We start from the raw sequence: 26644 nt of genomic DNA, 5'->3' as shown, positions 1-26644 counted from the left end.
GCCCGCTGTGGCGTTGGGGACCAGGAGCTTGCTGGGACGTGCGACTATCGGGTGCTGCTTCTCCTTGGCATTGGTTTCTCTAGGGCTTTGCTGGCCCTGAAGAAGAGCAGAGCATGCTGGCCAGGGATCTGCTGGCCGGGAGGGACAGTTCGGCCAGGGGGGTCCCCAGGGTGGTGGAGGGACACACGGCCGGCTCAGTTTGCTGACCCCGTGGGTGTCTGTTGGAGGCTGGATGCTCACCGGCGCTGGCAGGGGAACCTGCCCTCCTCTGAGATCTGCACCCTGGGCAGTCTGTGTGGGGGTGCAGGTCACCTCCAAACTGGGGTGGGAGGCAGTTTGTTTTGGTAAAAGTATAATGGCTGGAAAGTCCGTTTTTTCCCCGAGCTCTCTACAGCCTGCAGTGAGCATCACTCAGCTCCATCTCAGCCGCCGGACCATCTGCCTCTCTGCTCCAGCCATTTCAGGCTGAGAAGGGAACAGGAGGGTGCTGCAAAACCCAGCGCAGCCCCGAGTGACCCACACTTTGCTCCTCGGCTCGGTCCTGCCTGCTCCCCTGCCGAACACCGGCGGGTTTGTGTCGGTGCCCTGTGAGCGGGGAGCGAGGCCGCAGAGCCCGCCCTGAAAGAGTTAAAGGCTCTCGCCCCTTCCAGCCTGGGGAAGTGGAATTAGTCACGGCCTTCAGCAGAAGTGCTGGCCAGGTTATAAAAATGACAAATGAGCACAAATCAATAATGAAGTTAGTGTTTTCTGGGAATGCCAGACACGAACGGAAAAGTACATCAGCACGGGTGGTGGGCGCTGTGATGTATAGGATGAGCCGCCCCACGCGCGCATCCCTTGCACGGGTGCGTGCAAGGTGGCACTGTCCCTTTCTCCTCCCCACCATGTTTAACTCTCCCCTGGCACCGTCGCTGCCACCGATGGCTCCGCATGCCGGCGCCTTCCTGGGATTTTCGGTGCCTTTTGGAGCAGAGCTTGCACGATGCTGGCTGCCGCTGGCTACTCGCTCAGCGCGAGGCACCAAGGGGGTGGCTCTGGGACATCGGGGGTCGGGGACTGCCACTGGTGCCCTGGGGAAGCGGAGCATCTGATTAATCTTCAGGACACAGGGCAGCGTTTCCACAGCACCGAGGTAGCTTTGGAGGCCACGTTTCCTTTTCCAAAGGGACTTTGGCACGTCTGGAAAGGAAACGGCCTTCTAATTAGATGGCTTGAAAATCTTTACCGTTGCTCGTTACAAATACATTAATCAGCCCATATTGAAAGAACTGCACTGCAAAAATGACATTATTATTATTATTTATTGTTTAGATATGAATGAGTTTAATCCCTTCCTAGCCTGGGTCGCGTTCAGAAAGTGACCCATCATCCCAGTGCTGCCTCTTGGCCCCAGTACCTCCAGTTCTCTGTGCAGCCACAAACCTACCTGGGAAGTCTTGGGGATTTTCAGCAGCGTTTTAAAATGGGCAGCTTTAAAATGTATAGGGAGGGTGAAAAAATGGCCCAGGGACGTGAATCGGAGGAGGTGGGAGCGAGGGGGCTGAGACCTGGCAGAGGTATGATGCAGGGGTGGAACAGCGGAGGCTGCGGTGGAGTGGGGCTGAGCGTGCTGGGGGAGCTGGGTGCCGACGTGCAGAAGGGGGTGGTGGCTTAGGAAGAGCGGTGCCGTGTTTGCACAACATTTCAGGGTTGGTGGCTTTCCCAGGGTATTAGCACATTTCTATAATTAATATAAACTTCCTTAATCGGCTGTCCAAATGTCCTGGATTCCGGTCGACCTCCGGGCGCCTGGGCTGGGCGTCCCACTCTCTCCTTTCGAATGTGGTTTCTCTCAGGGGCAATGCCTGGAGCACCGTCAGCAGCCTGGCCCCGGCCCCGCACCGTCCCGGCGCCCTTCCAGCCACGGATGCCGTGCAGAGCCTGAGGGGAGGGTGTGAAAACGCAGATACCGATCTGTCGCAGGTCTCTCCCGCCTGCGGTGGTCTGGGTGATGCCAGCGGGTCGCGGGAGTGCAGGAGGACCTGTTCACGCTGCGCCTCAGTGGGACCAGGGATGCAGGCAGTTTTTTCACTGCCGTTAGCGTTTGCTTGGCCAGCATGCCATCTTTGCACGTATGCAGGCTTCAGGTGCCATCCTGGTCTTCAGAAACCTCCGTAGATGTGTCAGCTGCTTTCTGTCACGGCAAATAACCCTCCAGACCCTGAGGAGAGCTTGCATTCGGGGAGCAAGTGCAAGGGGTTAATGGAGGAGGGGGTTGATGGATACCTGGGAAGAGCTCATCAGGGAGAATCGCATTCCTTTGAGGAAATCAATAATCTGGGATGCTTATGCTGCTCATTTTCAAGGCATTGCCTTCATCACTTCAGCACTACTTTCCAACTGGAAATAATGGCACTGGTGTGGGCAAGCTTCCTTTTCCTCCCCACCCCTCTTTGTTGACCCTACGGTGTAGGTAAGGTCTTACCACGCTTCAGGCCATCTCTGTACAATGCTGCAGGATGGTGAAGCCATCCCAAGTGGGCACAAAAGTGGACTCAGAGCAGAAGCTCCGATTCCAAACACCCCAAGAACTCAGCAAACTTAAAAAAACCTGGAACAAACCAACCCCAGCCCCCTGACTGCGTGCCTGGAAGGCATGAAGCAATACTTGGACGTGAAGGTTTCCCAGCCCCTCTTCGCCATCAGCCAAGGTTGCACTTTGCAGTGAAAGGCGTGCAGTGCCCTGTTGGAATGAGATGGAGCTTGGGAGCGCGATGGGTGCGATCCCCCTGCTCCCACAGGTGGCTGCCAGCAGTCTCCCTGGGGCACGTCTCGGCGTGCCACGGCACGTCCGTGCGGCGGGTGCCGGCAGAGCCGGGCTGCCTCTGTGCAGAGCAGGGCTCTTGCCCCGACCGCAGCTCCATCGCCGCCGGAGCCGCGCCGGTGCGACGATGCAAGGCGATCTTCCTGCCTTGGGTCCTTGCCAGCGCCCAGAGCTCTGCCCCACGTCCCCGAGCAGGCGGTGGCACGGATCCAGCCCCCACCCCGTGCTAATGAGATGGCTTCAAATAAGAGTTAATAATTTGCCAGCTGAATGCTGCCGGGGTGTATCTGAATTCCTCACTCCTATAGACACGCTGTTGTGTACTAGATTGTCGTGCTCCTGCCCAAAGCTGCTTCACCAAATGTTTTGCAACAAAAACCCCAAACCACATGAAAGTAGCCGAGTTTCGTATTTCACTATGACCCCAAATTCAGGTTTGCCAAGAGTTTCAGTAGTTTTATGAACCTTTCCCATGAATCTTCAGCAAAGGCTTTAGTTTAACCTGGTTTTGATGAAACCCCGGGTGCGACTCAGTTGCTTTTGAGCAACTTCTGAGGTTTGTGCAAAGGCGAAATTCGAAGGCTTTCAAGAGGAAGGAAGAAAGGAACCCAAATCACGTCAGAGCTGCTGACAGTGTTTGCATGGAGCCTGCGCACATCTGGGGCCAAGCTGTAACTCCTTGGGGACCCAGGACCCGGGACCCAGGCAGCCGCGTTGCTGGGCCAGCATGCCTGACGCCCGGGCTCTGCACCGGGTGATGGTCTCGGTGATGCTTCGAACCCCACTTGGCAGCATCACCACCAAACCAGCCGCTACGATTCGGTAAGTGCTGGTGCTCTGAGCATTGCGGCTCCCGGGGCCGACCCCTGGTCCTTGTGGCAGCATCTCCCGGCGTCTGCCACCGCTGGGGCTGCTTTGCTTTGGAGCGGCGGTGGGTAAGCCTGGGCTTTGCCCTCGGCATTGCTTTAGGAATAACTCAGCGGCGTGCAAGGAAGCTCCCGAGCCAAAATACAAAAGGCGGGTACCCTGAGGGGTGGGGATGGGGCTCCTTTCGAACCACGCCTGTCGTACACCGAGTCCTGCCTCTGGATTGTGTGTATTATTATATCCAGACGCGGATTGCTTTTTCGGCAGTGCTGTCTTTCCTTTCTCCAGCAATTTCCTGAAATAACGTTAGGGAAATGTGAAAATCTTGAACTTTTGAACCTCCCTGGAGGACGGCGTGCAGGGGGGTGGCGGCAGGAGGAGGGGACGCCCGCCTTCTGCCTGCCATTTATTTTGGCTACAGGGCCCAGGGATGGGGAGGAGGGGGCTCACCAGCCCCCAGGCCAGCAGAGGAGCCGGATCAGCGCTGCCCCTTATTAATTAATGGCTTTCTCGTTGGTGGGTCATGGAGGCAAAGAAGCCAGAGGAAGTTTTCTTTTGCGTGCAGATGCCGAGGAGAGGGGGAGTGCCCGGGCTGGGTGGCGAGGGCATGGGGTGACACACTGGGGTGATGGATGGGGCCTTGGTTTTTCGGTTGGGCTCTGGACACGGGCAGCTCGCGCCAGTGAGGAAGAGAGAGGGGAAGGGGGATACACTGCGCCTGGAAAGTACTTTTCCCTCTGATGAACTTCAGAGGCGTATAAATCACTGCCAGGCTGCAGCTGCGAAGCATGTGATGCTGGCAAATTAATGGTCCTTCGGAAAACGCCAGCCATCACGCTCCCCTCCTCGCCTCTTAAAGGCACAGCCGGCGGCCAGGCCAGCCCCAGGCGTGGGAACTGGGGGGTCAGGGCCGGGTTGGGGGAGCCTCGTGTGCCTGCCGGCCCCCGGGTAAGCAGGGGCTGGCTGTGCCTGAGGAGGGGAGCCGGCACGAGGGGCTCCTGCAACACTCTCTGTGGTGCAAAGCTTGTCACGGTGCAACACAATCCATGGTACAAAGCCCTCCATGGTTCAAAGCTCTCTGTGGTGCAAAATTTTCCGTCATGCAAAGCTCTCTGCAGTACAAAGCTCTCCATGGTGCAACACTCTCCATGGTTGGCTCCTGCTCTGCTGCCTGTGGGCCCTCTACAAACAGGACCAAGATGCTCCTGGGGATGTTATTTTTCCCAGGGTGCCTTGGGCGCAGGGTGGGTGCCTGGTGGGAGCTTCTGGTCTCTGTGTAGTGGTGCCTCTGCTGTGCTCTCGCCCACCTGGGGTTTTAAGCACCAGCAGCGACCAGGATGGAGATACATGGGGGGATCCAGGGTATGCCAAAACCTCCTCATGACTGGGGTGCTGAATTTGCAGTTGAGGTCGACATCATGCCAGGGGCTGACCACCCGCCCAGTGCAGCGAGTTGTCAAGCTGTGGGGCATCTTTCTCATGGTGGCACAGTGGCCACCACGTGCCAGGGCAGGGTGTCCGTGCTTGTGAGGCACAGCCACCCCACGCAAACCTCGCAGGCAAACCGCTGCAGGGCCAGAGGGCAGTCGGAGGCTCCCTGGCTCACCCAGGGCCACCTGGGCCACCACCCGTGTCCCAGCCCACCGCCTGCCCGTCACACCATCTTGCTCCTCTTCCTCGCTCTTGCTCTTATAAGCAGCGGTGGAAGAGGAGGGGAATCCAGTGCTGCTGGTATGCAGGAAGGGGAGGGAGCTGGGCCACCAGCAGAACAGTTAAAAATTACTAAATACTTCCCTAATATAATTAGGTTTCCATGCAAGCAATTGCCTTAATTGCCAGAGGGATGTGGGGCAGTGGGGAGGGGAGCCAGCCTGGGCTCTCCCTGCGCTGCCGCTCCAGCTGGGGTTTCACAACGCAGCGCAGCGATGCTCCGCTCGGGCTGGACCAAGGACCTCACAGGGGAGATGTCCCCAGTGAAGCCTGAGTAAGGATTTGGCTCAGAGTGAGCAAGAAGTAAATAAAAGTGTTCTGCAAACACGGTGGGGCAGGAGGTGAGCGCTGGCAGGGGGCTCGGTGGGACTGGTGTCGGCCCCCTTGGATGGGTTTGCCGGGAGATGAGCTCAGAGGCTACCCGGACACGCTGCAATTTAAATTGCTGTTTATTTTCTAACTGCTGTTGAAGCAGGGAAAGTTAGGCAGGCAGGAAGGGAAAAAAAAAACCAGAGCCCACTCTATGTGATTTACGTGGTAAAGGAGATAAGTGGGGATTTAAAGAGAAGGGAATATATAATTGAGACGAACGTGTAATATGAGCATGGATCCAAACAGAGAGATCATAATCAGAAGTGTTAGGAGAAGCTGAGGTTTATTAATGAAACGTCTCATCTATTTGTCAGCTGAAGAGGAACAGCCTTTCCCAGGCAGTCGGAGGTGGAGGGGGCGGACGCGGGGATTGCACTCGGCGTTCCTGCTGCCGTCGCAGAGACCGCGGCTGCCATCTTCCTGCCCAGGTGGATGATGCTCTGGCCTGAAAGCAAAGGCAGGGTTAGAGGAAAAAAGGAAGTATATGGTTCTTAGGAAGCTGGACGTTGTCATTTCGCTTGCTGTAGTCTGCCTTTGAAGTTGGGAGCTGGCAGAGCTCTGCGGTGGGGCTGATAATCACCCGAGGAAAGGCTCGTTGGAGCCTTCCTCAAAGCCCCTCTCCTCCTCACCGCCCTTCTGCCCGGCTCTCTGCCCTTGGGTGCAGTTGCTTCTGCTCCAGGAAGGCACCATGGATACTCGGCAGCTGGGAGTAAATGTACCCGCGGCCTCGGGAGCAGCCTTGGCTGCTGGGTTCAGCTGTGCGTCTGCTCATGGGTCTGCGCGGGGCTTTTCCACCACCCCGACCTGCTCGTGGGCCCGTCCAGCTCGTTTCTCACCCTGGCACTTGCTACATCTTCCTCGTTGCTCTCCCTGAGACCAGTGCTTGGCTGCCCTGCAGTCCCCCTCCATGCTCCTCATCCGACTACAGCCAGGTCGTGATGCCCAGGCATGCCTGGGAACCGCTCCTGACCCTGTGCCGGCGGCCGTTTGCTCACAGAGCCGTGGTGTTAGCTTGGGCAAACCCTGCTTTTGTAGACTGGAGGCTGCAGGCTGGTGCAGGCACATCTAAGCCAGCTTTGCAGGAGGTGTTGGTAGCTGTGCTGAGAGCATGGAGCACACCACGTTAGTCTTGCTAGATTTTCAGTAGCCGCGTGGCTGGGAATTCAGCTGGTTTGCTCCTGCCGTATGGTTGGGTGGGTCTGCACCCGGGTGATGTAGGGCATGCGGTGTGGCTCACCGAGCGCCTGTTCCCAGGGTGACACTGTGAGAGATGCACACCAGAGCATGGTGGACAGTCCGCCTGTTTCGTCCTCCACAGGCTCACTTCTGGCTCTGCCCCAGTGTTGCCACTGGGGCATCTTCATCCGTTGGGGTTCCTCAGGCACGAGGATGATGCTGGTGGTGTCCGAGGGGTTAACCTGGGGCCGTATGCAGCTCCAGCAGGGAAAGGCTCTGGCTGTACACGAAGCGAACATTTTCTTAAGGGTCCTTCCCCTTCCCAGGCCCTGGCAGTTATCTGCAGGCTGACAAAATGCCTGGAACGCGGAGACCCGCTGGACATTGACCCAGCTGCGCCGAGCTCAATTAGCTGAGGCTATCTGATTGGACTTGGCACAGCCTAATTAGCTTTGGACTCCAACCAGAAACTCAAACCCAAAGGCAGCTTGCAGCCTGCCCTCGGGGGTGGGGAAAAGGCTTTCCCAAGCATCTTCTCTGCCTCAGGATGGGGGAGCAACCCACTGACCCTGCGTGCCCGTGCCTCCAGCCATGTGGCTGGTGTTGAGGGGGTTTAAACCTTCCCTCCTGCCCAGTATGTGTTGCTGAGCCCAGGGGGGTCATGTAAGACCAGAGGCAGCTTCTTTCTCTTTAGAAACAGTGCGTGCTGTCTAGTTTCCAGCAGGAACTTGCTTTTACTGAAGGTGACTTGGCCCTGGCAGCTGCCTTCCCTATCTCACAAGGCACCTTCCTGGGTAGGCACTCAGTTCTCAGGCTCCTTCTCCTGGACCTCCAGCTGGGGTGCACAAAGTGGGTAGTTTGTTCCGGAGGCAACTGGCTTGCTCCAGAGTGTGCTGCAGTCATTGGTGGAGATGTGGAGGAAGAGCTGAGATGGAAAGGGATGGCTGTTTTAGGACCCCAGGATCCTTTGCCTCTCTGGGTTTCCAGCTCTGTGTGTGCTGTGAGCATTAAAACACAAAAATGCTGGTGGATCTGTAGGCAGTAGGGGTCTGTTGACCAACATACTGCCAAGCACAGGCTGGGAGGTGGGGATTTTTCTAAGGAGACTTGGCAAATGGTGTTCCCGTGGGCTGCCCGTGCACAGCGAAGCCCTCTGGAGGGATGGCTCATCCCGCTTGGATGCTCATGAGATGTCTCCTGACCAGATGACACCTTGTGGCCAAGCCAGGCTTGCTGGGTCTTACTGAGAGATGGGAAGATTCATGTGGCCTTGCCGTCACCTGCTGTCATCCAGCATCCCCTAAGGAAAACTACCATAACTGGTTTTCGGGAAAACTGGTTTTCTGGAAAACCACTTAGCGGCGTTGCCTTTTGCTGGTCATAGCGTGGTCGGTGGCAGCGCAGCGTTGGGATGCCAACTGCGCGCTGGCGGCGAGCACCAGCGCCAGCCACGTTGGATCAGTTAAAGCCCATTATGCCAAGTGAATGACTGTAATTATCTCAAATCGGGATTAATGCGCACGCCCAGCACCTTAATCTAATCCGTCTGGCCGGTGGTTTGTAGGCCGTTGTTCCTGGAAGCAGAAGGGGATCTGCAATACAGGGACGTATCCTCCCCTTTTCACCTCCTGTTGCCGTCTCAGACCCCGAGGATGGAGCTTGTCCCGTCGGACGGATCCTGCACATGTAGTGTAGGACCTTCTAAAGCAACGTGGGCTGGTGGTGGCTCTCAGTGCTGGCCACAGACAGGGGCAGAAGAGCAACTGGGAAGTGTGGAGGTGCTGTCACCCCTGCCAGCGCCTTCGGTCAACCCCCGCAATTAGCAAAACCAGGGTAGATGGAGCACTTCCCCTGGCGTCCTGGGTCCCTGCGCCTCTAGGACCTGTCGGCGAGGGGGCAACACGTGTTTTAGCTCACACATCTCAAAGCTGGTGGCAGGGAGAGCCGCCGGGCTGCTCCTGCTCCTCGTGTTTCGGATTTGGCTCATCCCAGATCTCTTGGAGGGAGAACACGGAGAGGTGCTGGGTCCTGTCCCCAGCCGTGGGCAGGGCAGCTGCACATCTGAAGGGTTAACGCTGCGGGGATGTGTATTCCCGAATCCCCGGGGCTGTGAGCCCCACGGCGGGCTGTAACCTGTGCACGGGCATGCCTTGTGAGGAGCGGAGCTTCCCCTCGGAGAGCGTGGGTCGGCAGCCCCATTTCAGAGCCAGGAGTTCCCGTGTACCAGAGCTCTCAGCCCCCCTTCATTGCATGCTTTTGGCTGTTTCTTTCCCTGCCTGCTTTGGAGAGGAGTGTTTTAGGGCTCAAGGTAGCAGCTTTCCCCAAGAGGAGTCTGCTTAGCTCCAGGTCTGAGACCCACCTCCTCTCCACATCTATCCTCCCACCCGGAGCCCAGCATGGGGACAGGACACGGGTGCTGGGGGGCAGTGGGTGGGATGGGCTGGGGCGGTGGGACAGCGCATGAGCCAGGTTTGCCGGCAGGCCCGGCACGTGCCACGTATGTGGCTCATTACCGCGAGGTCCTGGGGGAGCTTCGACGTGAGACGAAACTTCTCCTCTTTCTGCTAGAGCGAGCCTAATGCTTTTGAGCTCCCCTTGCGTCTCACTAGATCCTGCTTGGTTTTTCATAGCTCAGAGCGTAGCACCCCCTCAAGGGCAATTAGATCACTTCCAATTTGCCCGTAAGCCCATAAAACTGCAATTGAATGTAATTAAAAGGCCATAATGAGCTTCAGCAACCTGCGGGACCACTGCGCTTTTGCTGTCACTGTGCTCCTTTTGGAGAACAGGATGGAGTCAGGGAGGCTGCGAAGGTCAGCGTTTGCAGGGAGGACGAGGAGCTCCGAGCAGAGCTCCCCGTTCCCGGGGAGACGGACGGACATGGGGAAGCACCTGGGTGCCACCACCGCCACGTGCCTGCGCTGGTGACGTCCATCGGGGAAGGCTGAAGGGACCCCTGCGTGCAGCCCTCCATCTTTGCAGAGCAGAGGGAGCATCTTCCCTTCCGTTGGCATCTTTTGCTGCTGTTTCAGCTCTTTGGATGCTCTTTGGAGGCTGGAGGGGTGCCAGCAGGTACCAGTCTCCTCTCGGCACAGCCTGGTTTGCTCCAGGTTGCGTTTCGGGAAGGTTAGTGGGAGGGGACGATAGCAGTGATGGGGGCTCAGCCCTTGTGCTTTGGCAGTGAGGTCTGGGTCCCCCACACCTCCCTTTTTGGGGGTACATGGGGACATCCCAGAAGATGGAAAGATACAACCAAAGCGGGGTTTGCCCGGGCGGCTTCTAACACGACCCTGTTTGGGGCAGAGAGCTGGGCTGGGAGCAGCTGTCCCCGTCCCGCTGGCATGTGCCAGGCAGCGCCCGCACCCCGAAAGCGCAGGGCTTGGAGGGGCCGGCGAGCCCCCACTTCGGGCTGCTTCTGACTGCAATGGCACGAGCTCAAAAGAGCCGCCGCGTTGAGTCCTTCAGCAGACGTCTCCCCGGCCCCGCTGCCAGCCCAGGAGCCCTGGCAGCAGCACTACACTGCACCTATTATTGCCTGTTCCTGCAGCGGGTTCCCAGCCAGTAAATTAGGGGCACTCGCTGAGCCGCTGACAGCAGAACAGAGCGCATTGTAAGAGCAAGGACAGCGCTGGCCCTTGAGGGATGAAATAGGAGCCTGTAATTTCTCAGGACTGTTGTGACATCTTTGCACAAGCGTGTGATTGAGTCACATTTGCTTTATCAGCAGAATCCTTGTTTGCCTGGGTGCACCCTCCCCCTCCACCCATACTGCCAGGCTGGGGCAGAGCCGAGCTGCGCTGCCCGCTCCCCTCCCCCTGGCCTTGCCTTTCCCTTCTGTCCAAGGGGCTCCTCACACTTTCCGTATGTCACGTTCTGCCGCTTGCTCATGCTTCCTGCTTTTGGCTCCTCCACCCGCCGCCCCGGACCCTGCCGAGGGGGGCTCGGAGGCTGCCCCGTGTGCTTGGGGGATGCAAACCGAAGAAACATGGGTGGGGGTCCACCACGGGTCGGGGCGATGGTTGGTGATGGGGGTCTGCACGGGGCAGGAAGCCAGGCAGTGCTGGAGGAAGCGCCGTTCGCAAGCGTTTCCTCCGGTGACACGGCGGCTCGCAGGGAGAGCAGCTTCTGGAAAATTCCTCTTTGAGTCCTTCCCCCTCGGAGATGGAATAGCCCCCGCAGGCTTCCGGCTCTGCCAGTGGCTCTGGGCACGGGCTGTGCTTTTACAGAGCTCCTGAGAGGGTGGGATGGGGTTTTTAAGGCAAAAAAAAAGGCAAAATGAGCCCCCATCCCAGAGCTGAGCATGCTTTGTCAGCCCCAGTGTGTGGTCTGTGCCTCTCCTGCGCACACATGTCCACGGTGGGGCTGCTCCCCCCCGTCCGTGCTAGCTCTGATGCATCAGGCAGAAGCATCCCATTTTTTTGCCGTGGGTCCTGCAGTGGGGGGGCACCAGACCTCTGGGCATCCAGGCTCCAGCAGGTGATGGGGTGAGTTAGGGGTGAGCGTCTCCCAGAAGGACCCTGGGGTGCTTTAAGCTGGGTGGCTGAAAAATGGTAACATTGGTGAGCCCGTGGTCACCCATGCAAATTCCCTCAGAAGTGGCAAAGGCTGGGGAGAGACCCCCAAACACCACCCGGCACTTGCCAGCCCGAGCCCACAGCTCGTCCTTCCCCTTGGTGCTGGGGGTCTAATGTTATCTGCAAAGTTGCATCCGGAGGAGAAAATAAAATAGGATAGAGAGGGAGAAGCGGTGTTGGGGCGGCAGGGACAGAGGTGTCCCAGCTCTGCCCCATGGGGTAGGGATGCTGCCTGCTCCGAGGAGCACTGCTGCGAGGTTTGGGGTGGGTACCACTCTGGAGAACCTGCCTCTGCCCTGTCCCGTGGCCTGGTGGTGGGATGCTTTTGCACTTCTTCATCCCCTTCATCTTCTGGGAGGAGAGCAGAGGTTTACCTGAGCAGTGGTGGTGGGGGCTGGGGTTGGGGGAAGGAGAGGTTGGCGTGCAGAGGGCCATGGAAAAGCTTCTTGTGGGCACTGTAATCTCACGCCATGGCTCATCAACCCCGTAAGGTGAAATCCTGGGAGGAGGCAGCAGCTAATGCCTGTCGATCACCTGCAAGGGGCCGGGCAGCAGCACATGCAGGGGTGCTGCCAAATTTCCTCCAGCCAAGGAAACCCCCTGGAAGGAGACCCCCACGCTGGGCTTGAAGCCCCGAAACACACCTCTACTCCCCCCCAGGTTTGGCAGTGGCCATGCCGAGGTCTCTTGCCGTCAGGTTTTGGCTGGCTCAGGCAGGAGGGGGGAGCTGGGGGTGGGAAGCCGTGTGGCTTTGAGGTTTTAGTTTGGTCAAAGTGAAACCTGGCGGGAGGAGGAACCCACTGGGAGCAGAGAGCAGCCAAAACCGAGCTTCTCACCGTCCCCGAGCGGCTCAAACCGCCGCGGCGTCGCCTGGCACTTCTCGGGGGAAAGTGCAGAGTGCGGCTGAAGAAATTCTCCCAAACCTCAGAGCAGGTTCCCGAAGAGAAACTGCACGTGGTGATTTTTAAATGCCTGCAAAAAGACACATTTCTCTGTGCTGTTCCTTCTGCAGACTTTGGGGATGTCTGAGAGGGTCGTTCTCAGGTTCGTCTTTGTACTCAAGTCCAGAAATATAAGAAAAAAACCAATTCAATTTATTTTTTGGTGAAACCACAGCTACTTGGGACCAGCGCGCTTGACTGCACTGTGGTCCAGCGCTGCGACACCCTTTTGCCTATAGCTGTGGCAGCAATAGTCAGAAGGGATGTATGGATAACATACAGCTGCACCTTCTGATGTCTTGGGGTATCCGTTCCCAGGGATGCTGCTGCCATATGCCTGGTGCCTGGGTGGTTTAAGGGGGTCAGTTGCCTCTCCTCGAGGGGCAAAGTGCTGTAAATGCAATTTAGTGTGCTTGGGCCACAAGATGATGCTTGTTTCTTGGGCCCATGGGTGGTTTTCTGGGGTAACAGCCACGCTGCGCCACGCAGGTTGTCTCCCTGAGTTTACCCAAGTTCGGGCGCTGCCCGGTCCACGGCAGCAGCGAGCGTTGGAAAGGGAAGAGGCAGTTCTTGCTCCATCCTCACGTCAGTTCTCAGCTGTGCTGGTGTAAACTCAGAGCAAGCTTACTCAAGACTGTAGGCCAGGGGCTATTTAAATTAATCCGCTGTAAACAGAGTCTGTGTTTATTCTAGTTTTTGATCAGGGACAAAAGTGAGGACCTGACCTCTTGTGGTCACTGTATTCCCATGGCAATTTTCACGTGAAAACTACAGTCAGACCCTCATGTTCCTGCCCAGATTCGCCGCCTGCCCGTTGCCCTCAGCATCCCGCTTCGGAGGTGGGTGCAGGCCGTTTGCCACTGGTGCCTTGGTTTGCTGTGCTGGCTGCACTGGGGAAGGCGAAAGGAGGGGAGGTGGAAACCTCCATCATTTGAGGTTCCTTGGATGGAAAGTGCACGAGGCCATTTCTGTACTACTTTTGAGGAATGAGAGCAAATGGACAGTGATTTTCACTAGCAAGTTTATTTAGGGGAACTCACCACCCACAGAGGCAGCAGAAGAAGGAACAGTGTCTCAGCACTCGCTGTGCTGCATTTATGTGCAGATTCATGTGCATTTGGGTCTCAGAGTTTTGAAGCTGGGCAGCACCAAAGTGACACTCGAGAGCAGAGGAGGAGGAGGACAAGCCTGATCTCAGCTGCTGGTCCTGATCCCCTCCAAACGTGGCCCCACAGTACTGCGAAGCCCTAACCTGGAGGGCTGACTTAAGGAAGGGAGTGGCAACCCAAATCTAGAATTTCCTGCTGTTTAATACCCAGAATTGATCTACTTTCTGATTAAGGAGGAAGAGGTGCTGAGAAGATAAAAAAAAAAAAAAAGCAAAGCGGAAGCGGAGGGGTGCGGGCAGCTTTCCAAATCTCGGCTGGCGTCAGGGCTGGGCACGTGTGGGGTGCTTGCACCGTGACGGCTCCCTGGAGCGAGGGGTGCCTGCAGACCCCTCTGATCCCGCTCACATGGGCTGTGGGGTTGTGTCCTGAGCCTGCAGCCCTCCTCGGCCGCCGAAAAGCATGGCTCCGGGAGTCTGTTTGTGCCTTGAGATACGGGTTTTTTTTTGACTTCCCCTCTCTCAGAAGCAGACTGCCGAGCTGCCGAGTAAACTCCCTGGGTATGTGAGAAAAGGTTTTCCAGCAGAGCTAGGTCACTGTAGTTTTACTGGCAAAGCCTCTTAAGCATAAGTGAAGATTATACTGGCGAAAGCTTATGCTGGTACAGTTTATTCTGGTACAAACGAGCTATCCTGGGAAAAAGCACCTCTTGCTGTTGTAATTGTTTCTGCTCTGGGACATTTTGTGGTCTAGAAATGTTAAAATCACAGCCCTTCTTGATATCGCTGTATCAGCAAAAGCTGTTGTTAGCTGTCGGGCTGCTGCAGACATACCCTGGCCAAGCAGCAACACTTGAAGAGTCCCGAGCGCTGGATGATCAAATGCAACAGGAAGGTTGGTCGGATGCTTTCAGCAACTGCAGCTCCCGGGGGTTTAACCTGCCCGGCCGGGCCGCATCCAGGCATGGGCGTTCGCTGGTCCAAACTGGAGGTTTCTGCTGTTGGCCCCAGAATGCCAAGGGGGTGGAAAACAGCAGCGAAGCTGCCCAGGGACATTGGGTACTTGTCTGCACTGCTCTGAGTGTCTGGTGCAGCCGGGTGAGAATGGGGACAAATGTTTTATAAAGGTGTTTTCTTCCCATATTGGAAATTAATAATTTTTCAAAAGTGCTGTCTGTCACGGAGCCAGGAGTGGGGAGAAAACCCAGGGAAGGTTGATTCAGTGGTCGAGGTGCTAGCCTGGGTCTTGCAATACCCAGGATCTATTCCCAGCTTTGGCTCCAGTTTCCCGTGTGACTTTGGTGAAGGTCACACAAGCCCGTGCCCTGCCTGTGCCGTCTGTGTCTGCTAGCGGGGCCGCTGCCTCGTCAGGGGCGTTGCTCTCCCCGTGCCTCAGTTTCCCCACCTGTGAGGCAGCAATACTGATATCCAAAAGAGATTTTGCAAAAAGACAGGTATCTGCTGAGGGAAAGGGCAGCGATGTGCAACATGCCAGAAAAACAGGACTCGGGCTTCTTATCTTGAGGCCACATCAAAACCCGTTGGCTCTAGTCTCCGTGCGATGGTTTCAGCTGAAGCATGTTCCACTGCCGCGGAGGAGAGCTGAGAGCACGCACATGGCTCCCTACAGCTGCATAACTCGATCGCTTGAGATGGATCATGTGGCCCTGCCCTAAATGTCTTATTCTTTGGGAAAAATTCCCGTCCAAATTTTGTGGCTCGCGGGTTTGTAGTTTAGAGAAAGAAAAAGAGCTTCGTTGCAAATTCTTTAGCTGCTGAAGAGCTCTTGTTTCCGATCTCCCAACTGCCATGGGGCATCTTATAAGATATATAGAGGTCGTTGTGTTTAAACAAAGGACACACAGAGAAAATAGATGCAATTTATGGGTGCGGCAAGAGGGGAAATGCTTTTGAGAACTTTTTTTTTTTTATTTAGAAACAGGCACAGAGTTTATTTTGGTCAAGAGATAGTCACACACAATGGCTTTAAATGGCAAAATTACACAAGAAAAATGAATAGTCTCGCACTGCTTGAACTGAAAATGCATTTGGGAAAATACCTCATCTGTTTGCTGCAGTCCAAGTGGTGTCCATCAGTTTGGGGGTTTATTTGTTTCTGTTAAGGATATTTCCTCAATCTAGGCTTTTGTCCTTTTAAGATTTTTAATTCTAGCACTCCTTTAGTGTTCAGGGTCCTATAGGATGTTTGTGATGGGTGAGGAGGGCGGACTTCTTATGTCCAGCTCTGGATCCCCATTTCTCCACCTCAAGCCATTATTTTCCCCAAATGCATCTTCCCCCGAGGAGCGTTCCCCCTCGTGCCAGGGGCCGGCAGCGTCTGCGCCGAGTTCTCTGAGGTGGACTGGATTTTGCTAAGGAAAAAAAAAACCCAAACCCTTTTCGATGTTTGCCGGTCGGTTGGAGGTAAGCGTTTCCATCGCTGCCGCTCTTAGAGCGGGGTTTTGGGCTGCGGAGGAGGAAGGATTTGCACAAGGAGTGAAAAATTCCCGGTATCCAAGATGTTTGAACCCGGCTTTGAGGCACGATGCTCTGGAGGAGTTCAGGTCTGGTTCCGATTTCAGAGCATTTGGCCAAGGTTTTGGGTGAAAACACCCAAACATGTGTCCGTGCCTGCACACACTTCTCCCCGACCGGCCTGTTCAATGCAAGGTTACCCCTCCTCTCGCCTCCTTTCCTTTTTGTTGTTGTTGCCGCCTGAATTATTTTCTCCAGACCAGCCCTACCACACACGCCCAGTTCCTTGCTGGGTGCTGGGGATCGCGTCTGCTGGGAAAGCGAAGTGTGTAAACAGGATGGGTGAGGGGAGCCGGCTCGGAGGCGCGGGACGCTGGGACACCCGGGGACTGGGAGCTCCCGTGGTACCCAGGGGATGGGTATTTTGCAGGAGGTACCAGCCCCACACATGGTTTGCTTTCTGATGTGCTTGAGTAGGCATGGGCTGGTCGCCAGTAACCTGCCTGTGACCCCTCCTGCCTTAAATATTCAGGATCTTTTAAAAGGAAGGGCTGTGCTTCGCTGCCGTCCCTTTGCCAGCAGGTCAAGTGCCTGTTTCCCCCGGCCAGGGGATCCCGCACATCCTTGGATGGTGTCCATCCATCACCTTGGCTACTGGGTGTTTCTGAGGGTCCTTCAGAGGAGGGCTGGCTGGGACCCCAGCTGCTGCAGAATGAGCTCCTGCCTTTCCCCGCTGGACCCCGGATGGCAGCAGGGGCACAGCCCACACCGAGATCCCCAGAGCACATCGCAGCGCCCAGCCCCACCTCTCCTCCCAGCTGTTTAAAAACACCAGAAAGCAGAGAGCTGGGAAGCACGGTCCCGCTCCGCTAAACCCCAGGAGCAGACCCCGAAGCCTCAAGGAATTTCCCAGGGTTGCTGTTGTGCTGCCCGCAGGTCACTCAGCCACGGGTGACGTGGTGGCCGGCGGTAGTTTTATATCAACATCCTGCGAGAACCGATGCGAGGCCAACTCCGCAGGGACAGGGATGCTCGCCTCCGCCGTGGCCACAGAGACGCCTGCCAGGGCTGGCAGTGCTGGCACACGGGCTCGTTTTGGCATCGACGGTGGCACCTGGCCGGGGCACAGGCTCTGAGCACGTGTCCCCTCCGCTTGTCTCAGACGGGACAGAACACCCGTGCAAAGCTGGCAATATCCCAGCCCTGGAGCCTAATCCCCATTTTTGCATCCAAACCCCCTCCCCTCCTCTGCCCCCCGCCCCGGGGATCCCACTTCTGGCTCTTGTGTGGGAGTTTAAGGAATTATCCATGCAGGGAGTGAGCCTCTCCCGAGGCGTGTGTAATCCTGTTATGCCTGTAGCAGGGAAGGCGTGTCGGAGGCGTGCTGGGGACAGCTGGGCTGCACGGGGGGGACGTGCGCCGTGGGGGGCTCTGGGTGCCAGGACAGCACGGCTGCCGGTGCCTCTGCATGGGAAAACCTTTTGGGGTCTCTGTGCCCCGGCAGCACCCTCGCAGGGCAGGGATGGGGCTGAACGCATCAAGGCTGGAAGGCGGGTGCCAGCACAGGAGGTGTGACCATTTGGGGTGCAACAGCGTGATGCTGGGTGCTGTGATGGGACTTTGGGTGCTGTGATGGGACTTTGGGGGCAACGATGGGATGCTGGGGGCAACGATAGGACTTAGGGTGCAACGATGGGACTTTGGGTGCAGTGATGGGACTTTGGGTGCAGCGATGGGATGCTGGGCGCAGTGATGGGGTTCCAGGTGCAGCGATGGGATGCTGGCTGCACAGCTTTTTGCAAGAGGAGCACGGCTGCCTTACCGGGCCTTCACTTCTCTGTGCTGGGGTTTCCCTGCCAGGATAGGTGATTGCAAGAAGATTGCAAGGGCTAGGCTTGCTGTGGGTTCAGCAAGTGTGTTTCCCACTGTGAAACGCATGGATATTAATTGCTCCAAAATCCCAGGAGACTGCTGACCCCACACAGGTGACTGAAGACAGTATTTCCCAGAATTTCGTTAACTTTGGGACCTGTAGCCAAAAATAGTGGCTCCCAGGTTCCCCTGTGAACAGCCCCTGGCTAAGTGGCTGTGCCGGTGCCTCCCCCTCTCTGGGCACGTGTTTGCTGGTGTGAGCTGGAGGGTCCCGGTGGTGTCAGGGCAAGCGGTGGCGATGCTGCAGGGCCCCTGCCCGTCTGCCCCCACCGCCTTCCTGCAGCTCCTCGCTGCAGCCCGCCCGGGGGCCACGAGCCAGCCCCTTCCTCGCTTGGGATTGTTTTGCAGGCAGCGTGACAGGATGAGGAGGAAATGTGCCAGGAATGGCTTCATGTCTCCTCTCAGGAGAATTGGAGTCTATTTTTAAACCCCCCCTTCCCGCCCTACCCCCTCCTGCTCCCCCCGGGGCGGTGGAGCCACGGGGGCGCAGGCAGACACAGCCCGTCCGCTGCTGCCTGCAGAAAGCTGGTCCCCGCTGCCCGCGCTGCAGGCAGGCATGTTCCTCCTTGCTGACACACACAGACTTCCCCATCGCACACGCGTGCCCTGGATGGACACGCAAACCACCCGTGCAACGCACAAACACGCTCTCGCCACCAAACTGCCCTCCCCACTGCCGCAACGTGGGGTTGCTGCAGGGCACGCAGCCCCTCCATGCTCCCCACGCATGGCCTGGCCCTGCGATGCTGTGATAAATCTGAATTATCCTGTAGCATGGAGGGCATCTGTCCCCTCCCATGGTGGGGTTTCTACCTGTGCATCAGCCGCTGCAGCGATGCTGCCTCCGCAGCAGAGTTTAGAGCTGGGGTACAGCGGGTGAGCGAGGTGGAGGAGGGCGGTGACGACTGGCTCTCGAGGTGGAAACGCTCTCCATGCCTGTCGTAACGCCTGTGTAGGTGCTCCACCAGAAGGTGGGTTTGAAAGATGAATGCATTGGGAATTTTGGGGGCAGATTGAAAAGCAGACCCTTGGCAGGGTGAGGAGCAGGGGGCTGCTGCTCAGGGCTTGCTGTGGCGATGTGTCAGAGCCTGTCCTAGGCAGGAGGCTCAGCCCTGTGTTTTTCTTTCGTCTCTTACAGATTTCTCCAACCAAGTGAATTCCACATCCCTGAACTCTCCCACGAGCCGGGGCCCCATGGCCACCCCATCCCTCCACCCGTCCATCGGGCCAGGCATCGGCTCCTCACTGGGCTCCCCGGGCCAGCTCCACTCGCCCATCAGCACCCTGAGCTCGCCCATCAACGGCATGGGACCTCCGTTCTCCGTCATCAGCTCCCCCATGGGCCCGCACTCGATGTCCGTCCCCTCCACCCCCAGCCTGGGATTCGGCACCAGCAGCCCGCAGGTAAGGGGGAGGTGATGGGGACGTTGCTGCTGCCTGTTTAGCGAGGGGAAAGCCACCTCCGTGGGTTCCTGATCCAGACCCGGCTCTGGTATCCCCACTGCAAATCCCAGCTCGCAGAAGGCTGCGCTGGCCAGGCAAGCACAGGGAGATAAAATCCATTGCAGGCAGCACAGGCAGGTGCCAAAGGGTGGCAAAAAGGAGAAGCCCAAGGGGGAAACGAAGTCAGAGGCATCCTGCTCCTCTGGCCAGAGGCTTTGGGGCTGCCCTGGGTGGGCTACGGGAGACCAGCACAGCTGGAGTACGGCCATCCATTGTCTCCCATTGCTTGTTCCCTCCGGTCCTGCCCTGTCCGTCCCCATGCTGGGGGTGAAAGAGGAGCAGTGACTACCCCTGGGTCACCTGGGGGCTGGTGTAGCTCTGGTAGGAGCCAGAGTCACCCTAGGACTCTCTGCACCCCGTGCTTCTTCCCCAAGCAGTCCTGTCCCCTCCCCGGCAACTGGCACGTCCCCTCCGAGGCCAGCCCGCAGCCCCCATGGCACCGAGGGGTCCCCTGCCTGCTGCCCCTTTCTCCTCGCAGGGGAAGGACTGCCGATTGCTGGCTGAAGATTATGTAAAAAACCTCCAACTATGGAGAGATAAGCTCTTTTTAAAAATAGCAAGATCGGGGTGCGCTGGCCAGCCCCTGCCACCTGTTGCTGGCTGCTCACACCGTGTATGTTTAGTAAAAGGGCAGATTAAGGAATTGGCCACCACCTGCCACTTGCTGTGGGTTTATTTATGCCAGGCTGTCTCTGGGAGTCAAGCACCTGCCGGCACCTTTATTTTTAAATATTGGCTTGATTTATTTCTAGAGATAACAGGTCTTTCTATCCGGGGCTGGGGAGGGCTGTGCTGTGCTGAGTCCCGTCCCTGGGGACCCCCGGCAGTTTCCCCAGGACCCAGCATCCCCGTGTCAGCTGGAGAGGTGGCAGCTTTATTTGCCTTTTGATGGGCTTCTCCCAAGCAGGATCCAGCCCATGAGCCCTGTAGATGTGCGGGGACGTGCATCCCGCAGCCCAGTGCGGGGGATGAGTGGGGTGGACATGCTGCCTCCCATCCCGTGGCCCAGGGAAGGGGAACTGAATCGGTGCCTGGGAATAGGCGGCCAGAGCAAAATTAGCAGGAAGAGTGCCAAAATGGTGGGGAAGGAGTGGGAAGGGGGGATGTGAAGCAATGCAGGGGTGAGCCGCAAGCCGGGGAGGAAACCGAGAAGGGGCGGTGCACCCCCAGTGTCAATGATAAGGCGCGGTTTGCTTTAGGGTCTGGTGAGCCAGGGGAACCAAAATAAAATGCAGCCACAGGGCAGAAAGGGGAATTGAGAGCGTGGTCAGTTGGTGCCCGGGAGCGAGCTAGCAGCACGGCAGCTCCAGCCCTCTCTCGGCACGGTGCAAGCACCCGTCCTTTGTTCAGGGACTTGTCTTAAGTGGTTTTCCTAGAGGTGACAGTTAGGAGGTCTTCAGCCTGATGGCTCCTGCCATCTGCTCCCTGTCTGGGCGCATTAGGTCCCTGTCGCCACCCTGTCCCTGCAGCGGGCAGAGGCGCCTACCTGGGCCTGCGGAGGAGCGCGGGAGGAGGAGGAGGGTGCAGGCAGGCAGCGGGCCGATGCTCGGAGGGGAGCGCAGCCCCCTGCACCACTGCACCAGTCGGCAAAGCTCCGGGGGTAATGAGGCGTGCGGCCCCCGTCGCCGGGTGGGGATGGCACTGATGGAAGGTGGTTTGAATCAGATGGCAGATGCCACTTTCCATCAGGCCATGCCTCGTCGCCTCTGGAAGGCCAGCAGAGCAGAAGGGCACGGGGAGCGCGAGGTGCGGTGGGTCCTGCAGGGTGGGACCCCTCCACCGCAGCTCCTGCTGGCACCGGGGTGGGAAGGAGCCACCAGGCTCCCGAAAGCCAGGGTGCTTTCCCTCTCCCGTTTGGTCCGGTGAAGGCGAGGAGCCAGCAGCTCTTGGTGCCAGCGCTGGAGGATGCTCAAAGCACCCTCCCTCCAGCACTGTGCACTTTCTGGGACCTCACACAGCTTCTGAACGCAGCCCCAAAATCAGGGCACGAGGCAGGGTGTCCTGCTGCAGGGTCCCAGCACCCAGGGAGCCCCCAGGCCCCTGCAGGGAGGGGATGCTGGCAGGAGCCAGCTGAATGCAGAGGTGGTTTGGAGTGGTGAGCGAGGTCCCAGCTGGACTGTGAGGCTAGACCTAGCAGCTCTGCTGCTTACTGGGATTTAACACATATTTAAACCATCTTACTTAAAAATTCTGGGTAAACAGGAAAAAAAGCAGGCTTTTCAGGAAGAACTGCGAGGGGGGGACTTTCCACGCAGGGCTGTGCCAGCACAGCTGCCCCAGGCATTGCTGGCAGCAGCTCGGGGCGCCTGGGGGGCGAGTGGGGAGAGATCAGACGCTGGATTAGGCTTTTCCAGAGCCACTCTCTGCTTTTGCACAATGCTGTATGTAAGGGTGCCTTGGGGACTGGTGGATGGGAGGAGGAATAAAGCTCTGCTTGCCAGAGGGACAGGATTTGGTCCCCAGTGCAATGAACTGAACAGGGAAGGGAGAGGAACCAAGGAGTCCCAGCATCACTGGGGAAGCAGAGCACTGGTTCCTCCCTCATCCTCACTCACTTGCTGAGCCAGAGTTGTCCTGGCCCGGAGCAGAAGTGATGTGCCAAGGCAGGGGGGGCCGCTGCCTCCCCTTCTGCCTCCTCCCTGCCTGCACATGCTGCCGGTTCTGCTCAGCAGCCGCCAGCGGGGAGGGGAAGGCACGGGGCAGGCGCCAGGGCGGTGTGGGAACCCCAGGGTGCACATGGTACTTCTGCTGAGGTTTCAGGCTGGCGCTGTGAGGGGAACCAGTGACTTCCCCCACCCCAGCCCGCGGCTGACTCAGCTCTGACTGGGGCATCCTGCTGCGGCACGGGGCTGCGGAGGGTGGTGGGACCCCCCCTTCCTCCTGGGCTGGTGCAGGGGCAGGGCACAGCGCTTGCCCCATCTTGCTCTGCCCATCGTCACCCCTGAGATGGTCTCGGGAGGCTGCTTGGGCAGAGTCCGTGGGCTGCTGGGGCTGGGGGAAGAGGTGGTGAAAGGCTTATCGTCGGCAGGCAGCCGCTGGCTTCTGCCCTCGCTGCCATGTGGCAGGGGCCGGTGACACAGCGTGACATGGGCCGTAGCTACCAGCTGCACCTGGGAAACGGCTCCGTTCCCCAGAAGGTGCACTGGGAGGAACTGCTGGAGCTGGTGACCCCAAAGCGATGGAGGGGTGTGCTGCAACAGTACTGGCAGCCCCTGCTCGCAGGGTGGCACAGAGAGCGGCTCTGTGCCTGGGGCCCCACAGATCCCGAAGAGAGGTGCCCCTGCCTGGGGACCCACTCGTCCCTCCCCTCTCTGCCCTTTCACAGTGTAACCAAAGAGCAGCTAAAGCCCAGGAGCGTATCCCTCGCTGGCCCTGGGCCCCGGCTGCCTTTGATTCATCAGCTGGCACAGGCAGGGCAGGAGAGGGAGGCAGATCCATCACATTTCTCTAGGGTGGGTTTACCTTGCTCTGTTCTGCAGTTATTAGTCATCTGCCTGCCAAATACTCCCCACCAGCCTGGAGACTTGAAAGCGAGAGAAACGGCTGCGCTGCTCTAATTGACAGATCACAAGCCCTGGGACTTCCCCTGAATTCATTTGTGACAAGTGCAATTGCCGAGTATCTCTATTAGGGCAGAGAAACACAACAAACCAGAGCACAAATCCTGTGCATCCAACCTGGATTTAGAAGTTGGCAGGGACGGAGGCTCTGCGACGGTCGCTGGCAGGCTGGTCCCCAGGAGGACAGCCGCAGTGGCCCTGGCCGGCGCTGCATCCGAGCTGGCCAAGCCTGGCTCCCCTGTCCACCCCTGGACCTCCCTGAACCTGCCCTGGGCTGGGCAGGGTTGCTGTGCGCTTGCCTTCCTTACCAAGAGGGATCAGCCCTACGTCTCCATGCCTTAGTTCCTCTCCGTACATGGGGGAATAACAGCCCTGCCTTATTCACAGGGCAGTGTGGGAGTCAACTGAGGAATCCTTCACTCAATACCAGTGCCACAGGGCCATGCCAGGCCACAGCTTCCACCCAGTTCTCTGCTTTCTGCACCGAGTGTTGAGGACTGAGCTCACCAGGGAGGGAAGAAGTGTGTGGACAGGCTGCTGTAAGGCTGGAAGTTGCAGAAAAGTGTCCCACCCAAGCCAGCTCTGGAAATCCAGGCCCCGTTGCATCTGGGATCTATTTATTTGCTGTGAAGCTTTCCTTTGGAGAGATAATGCTAAAAGGATGTCTATAAATTGCAGAGCTAAAGCCTGAGTGTCCTGGCGTTCATCATCCCTGCAAGCACTCGCTCCCAGCCAGCAGCTCTCCCACGAACCATCGCTGCAAATCATCTTGCCTGCTCTTCATCCCAAGGCGGCGTGAAGCTGGGGTGGCTTGTGAGCGCCTGGCCGTGGGGGCTGCGCCATGGGCAGAGGTCTGGCAGTGCAGGAGGAACTTGCCTTCCCTTTAAACCATGCAGGAGCGTCCTTCGTGGGTGGGTGGTGCCAGCCCTGCGTGGCTCCTGGTGGTGCACAGGGGGACCGGCCGGGTGCTGCTTCTTCTGCCCTGGTGCCGGCAGCGAGACCCGGTGGCATCCTGCTGCCAGCTCAGAGCCACAGCGGCTTTTATGCCAGGGCAGCAGGTGAGCGCTTGTGCCTTTGGTCACTGGACACATGTGCCCAAATCCTCCTCTTGGTTCAGCTTTGTGGGTGGGTGTTTTAAGTGGTGCGTGTCCCCGTTGGAAGCTTGTCCCCTGCTTGGCCCTCCTGCCCCACGTCTGAGTGCACAGGCAAGCCCTGCTGCGGAGCTGGCTCGGCCCCACATCCACGTGCCCCGTTCCCCCGCTGAGCACTGTGCTTCTCTCTTGACAGCTCAACTCACCCATGAACCCTGTCAGCAGCTCAGAGGATATTAAGCCACCCCTGGGGCTCAATGGAGTCCTCAAAGTGCCAGCACATCCCTCAGGAACGATGGCCTCCTTCACCAAGCACATATGTGCCATCTGCGGGGACAGATCTTCAGGTAAGGCTGGTGCCTGCCCTGGGAGGGGCTCACAGCGGCGTGGGGATGCCCTGGGAGAGGGTGGCGAGGGTTTGCGTGGTTCTCCAGGTCCCACCAGCACAGCGAGCACATGCAGGGACTCTCCACTGGGAGAGGAGCCACCTGTGCCTTCAGAGGAGGGGACAAAAAGTCCCTTACTGACCAGCCTCCCCAAGCCTGTGTGGTCTGGGGCAGGCTCTGACCCAAGCCAGGAGACCCCAGGTCTCTGCTTTGCAGTGGTGTTACATCCTCAGCCCTGAGCAACACAGCCCGTCTGAGGACAAGGCAATAGTGAGCGTCCCTCTCTCTACCCATCCTTTGATCCGTAGTGGTCTTGTCATGTCACGCCAGATAAAAAGGTGTGCTTCACAAGGAGTGTCTCCACTCGTGGGAGATAAAGATGTGCTAATTCCCTTTATTCTCATGCTGTTTAAAAGCTTTTTGCTCCATAAGTGCTCTGGTCGCACTGGATTTGGTTTATGAGGTCCTTAGGGACCCCTCCTGTGCCTGTCGGGCTCCAGGGCTGGAAAAGGAGGGTGGGCACGTGGTGCAGAGCAGGCTGCGTCATGTGTCCAGCGTGGGGAGTCTGGATGGGTAGAAGGGGGTACAGGGGGCACCCCCTGTACCACTGCTGCGCTGTCTCTCCCCTGATGTATGGCTAAGAAATGGTGAGGGCTTTTCCTGGCTATGAGGCTTGTTGTAGCCCCCCGAGGGCATCCTGATTTTATGGAAGTCAAGGCAAGGCGAAGCAACTGCTCTTTAGTTCCTGCTCGCAGCTCCGAGAAACCTCTGCTTCCCCCAGACGTGCCTGGGAGAGGACCTGGGAAGAGCTGATGGTCTTTGTGGGGTGGGAGAGCGGAGGGGGAAGCTGGGGGCACCCAGGACACTCTTGAGCCCTTTTAACCCAAGTCGCATCCCCCCACCCAGGTAAACATTACGGGGTTTACAGCTGCGAGGGCTGCAAAGGCTTCTTCAAGCGCACGGTGCGGAAAGACCTCACCTACACCTGCCGCGACAACAAGGATTGCTTGATCGACAAGCGCCAGCGCAACCGCTGCCAGTACTGCCGCTATCAGAAGTGTCTTGCGATGGGGATGAAGCGAGAAGGTAAGGCAGAGAGAGCCTGGCCTGAGCACCCACGGGTGCCACAGGTACCTTCCCTTCGTTAGGAGGCTCCTGCTTGTTGGCAGTGTGGCAGCACCTTGTGCAGCAAAGCCAGCACGAGCCTTGCCAGGGTGCCAAAAACAGGCGTCTCGTTTATATTTTGCATTTGCACCACAGCCAGGGCCTCCTATGGGCTCCAAAAACAGCGCTGAGTCCCAGAATGGTACTCACATGATGGATGGTTGCACATCAGTGAATGAGCCAGCACCCAGAGGCACCGAGCGCAGCACCAGGGAGCAGGGGGGCAATGAAAGCAGACAGTGCTCACGAGGTCATTTGCTGCCCTGGAACTTGCACTCCCCGTTTTGCACCGGCTGCCAGGTGTTGGGACAGCGACGGCAAATACGCTGAGCTCTTCCCTTTCCCTGCACAGCCCCATCAAACAGAGGTGCGAAAGCTGTTGCTGCTGGGTGCATTTTGGGTGGCAAATGCTGCCACCTGGCCCGGCCCTTGTTTCTTTGTGCAACCTGGGATGTCGCATCCTGGAGAACTGGAGCTGATATGAGGACATTGGCAGGATAAAGATCACGTTTAATTCGCTGGTTACTAATCACTGTGCTGCCAGGGAGGTGAGAGGCTCCTGCGCATGTCCCAGCTGCGTGCTGTTTGTAGTGCATACCTCGCTCGGGAAGGGCAGGGAAACTCAGTGAATTAACATCCTTCTCATCAGAGTCCACTGCTCGGGCATTGGTGCCGAGCACTGGCTGCTCTAACTCAGTAGCATTCCCTAGTAGTAGCAATAATGGATTTTTTTCTCACTGGGAGGAAAAAAGAAATTCAGTCTCAAAAAGATAGCCCTTCCCTTACTGGAATTTGAATTTAGGATCTAAAACTCTCTGATAGTGCCTTTTTAATAAGCTCTTTTTAAATGCTGACTGCCTCTGTTTTAAACTGCTGGCAGAGCAGGCTTTTGCCAGCCATGATGTGGAAATGACCTCGTGGTGCCGCTCAGTTCTCTGCTGCCTTCTCCCCTTACGTCTTCAGAGCCACACTTGCCTCCCTGACC

At 57.7% G+C, this 26644-nt stretch overlaps 1 protein-coding gene across 4 annotated transcripts in view; it reads left to right on the top strand.

Annotated features, from left to right (window-relative positions):
- RXRA (retinoid X receptor alpha) overlaps nucleotides 1-26644 on the top strand; it is a 123280-nt gene that overhangs the window by 60319 nt on the left and 36317 nt on the right. For all 4 annotated transcript variants that reach the window (XM_064468935.1, XM_064468937.1, XM_064468934.1 and 1 more), the window contains 3 exons: nucleotides 19094-19359; nucleotides 24306-24456; nucleotides 25402-25581. In XM_064468935.1, the coding sequence (XP_064325005.1) occupies nucleotides 19094-19359; nucleotides 24306-24456; nucleotides 25402-25581 (597 nt within the window). Of the gene's footprint in view, nucleotides 1-19093; nucleotides 19360-24305; nucleotides 24457-25401; nucleotides 25582-26644 lie in introns of those variants that run through there.

The sequence above is a fragment of the Phalacrocorax carbo genome, chromosome 18 (genome assembly GCF_963921805.1).
Source record: "Phalacrocorax carbo chromosome 18, bPhaCar2.1, whole genome shotgun sequence".
Classification (NCBI taxonomy): domain Eukaryota; kingdom Metazoa; phylum Chordata; class Aves; order Suliformes; family Phalacrocoracidae; genus Phalacrocorax; species Phalacrocorax carbo.
Note: the sequence above shows the minus strand (reverse complement) of the source record. Positions and strands in the feature narration are given on the sequence as shown.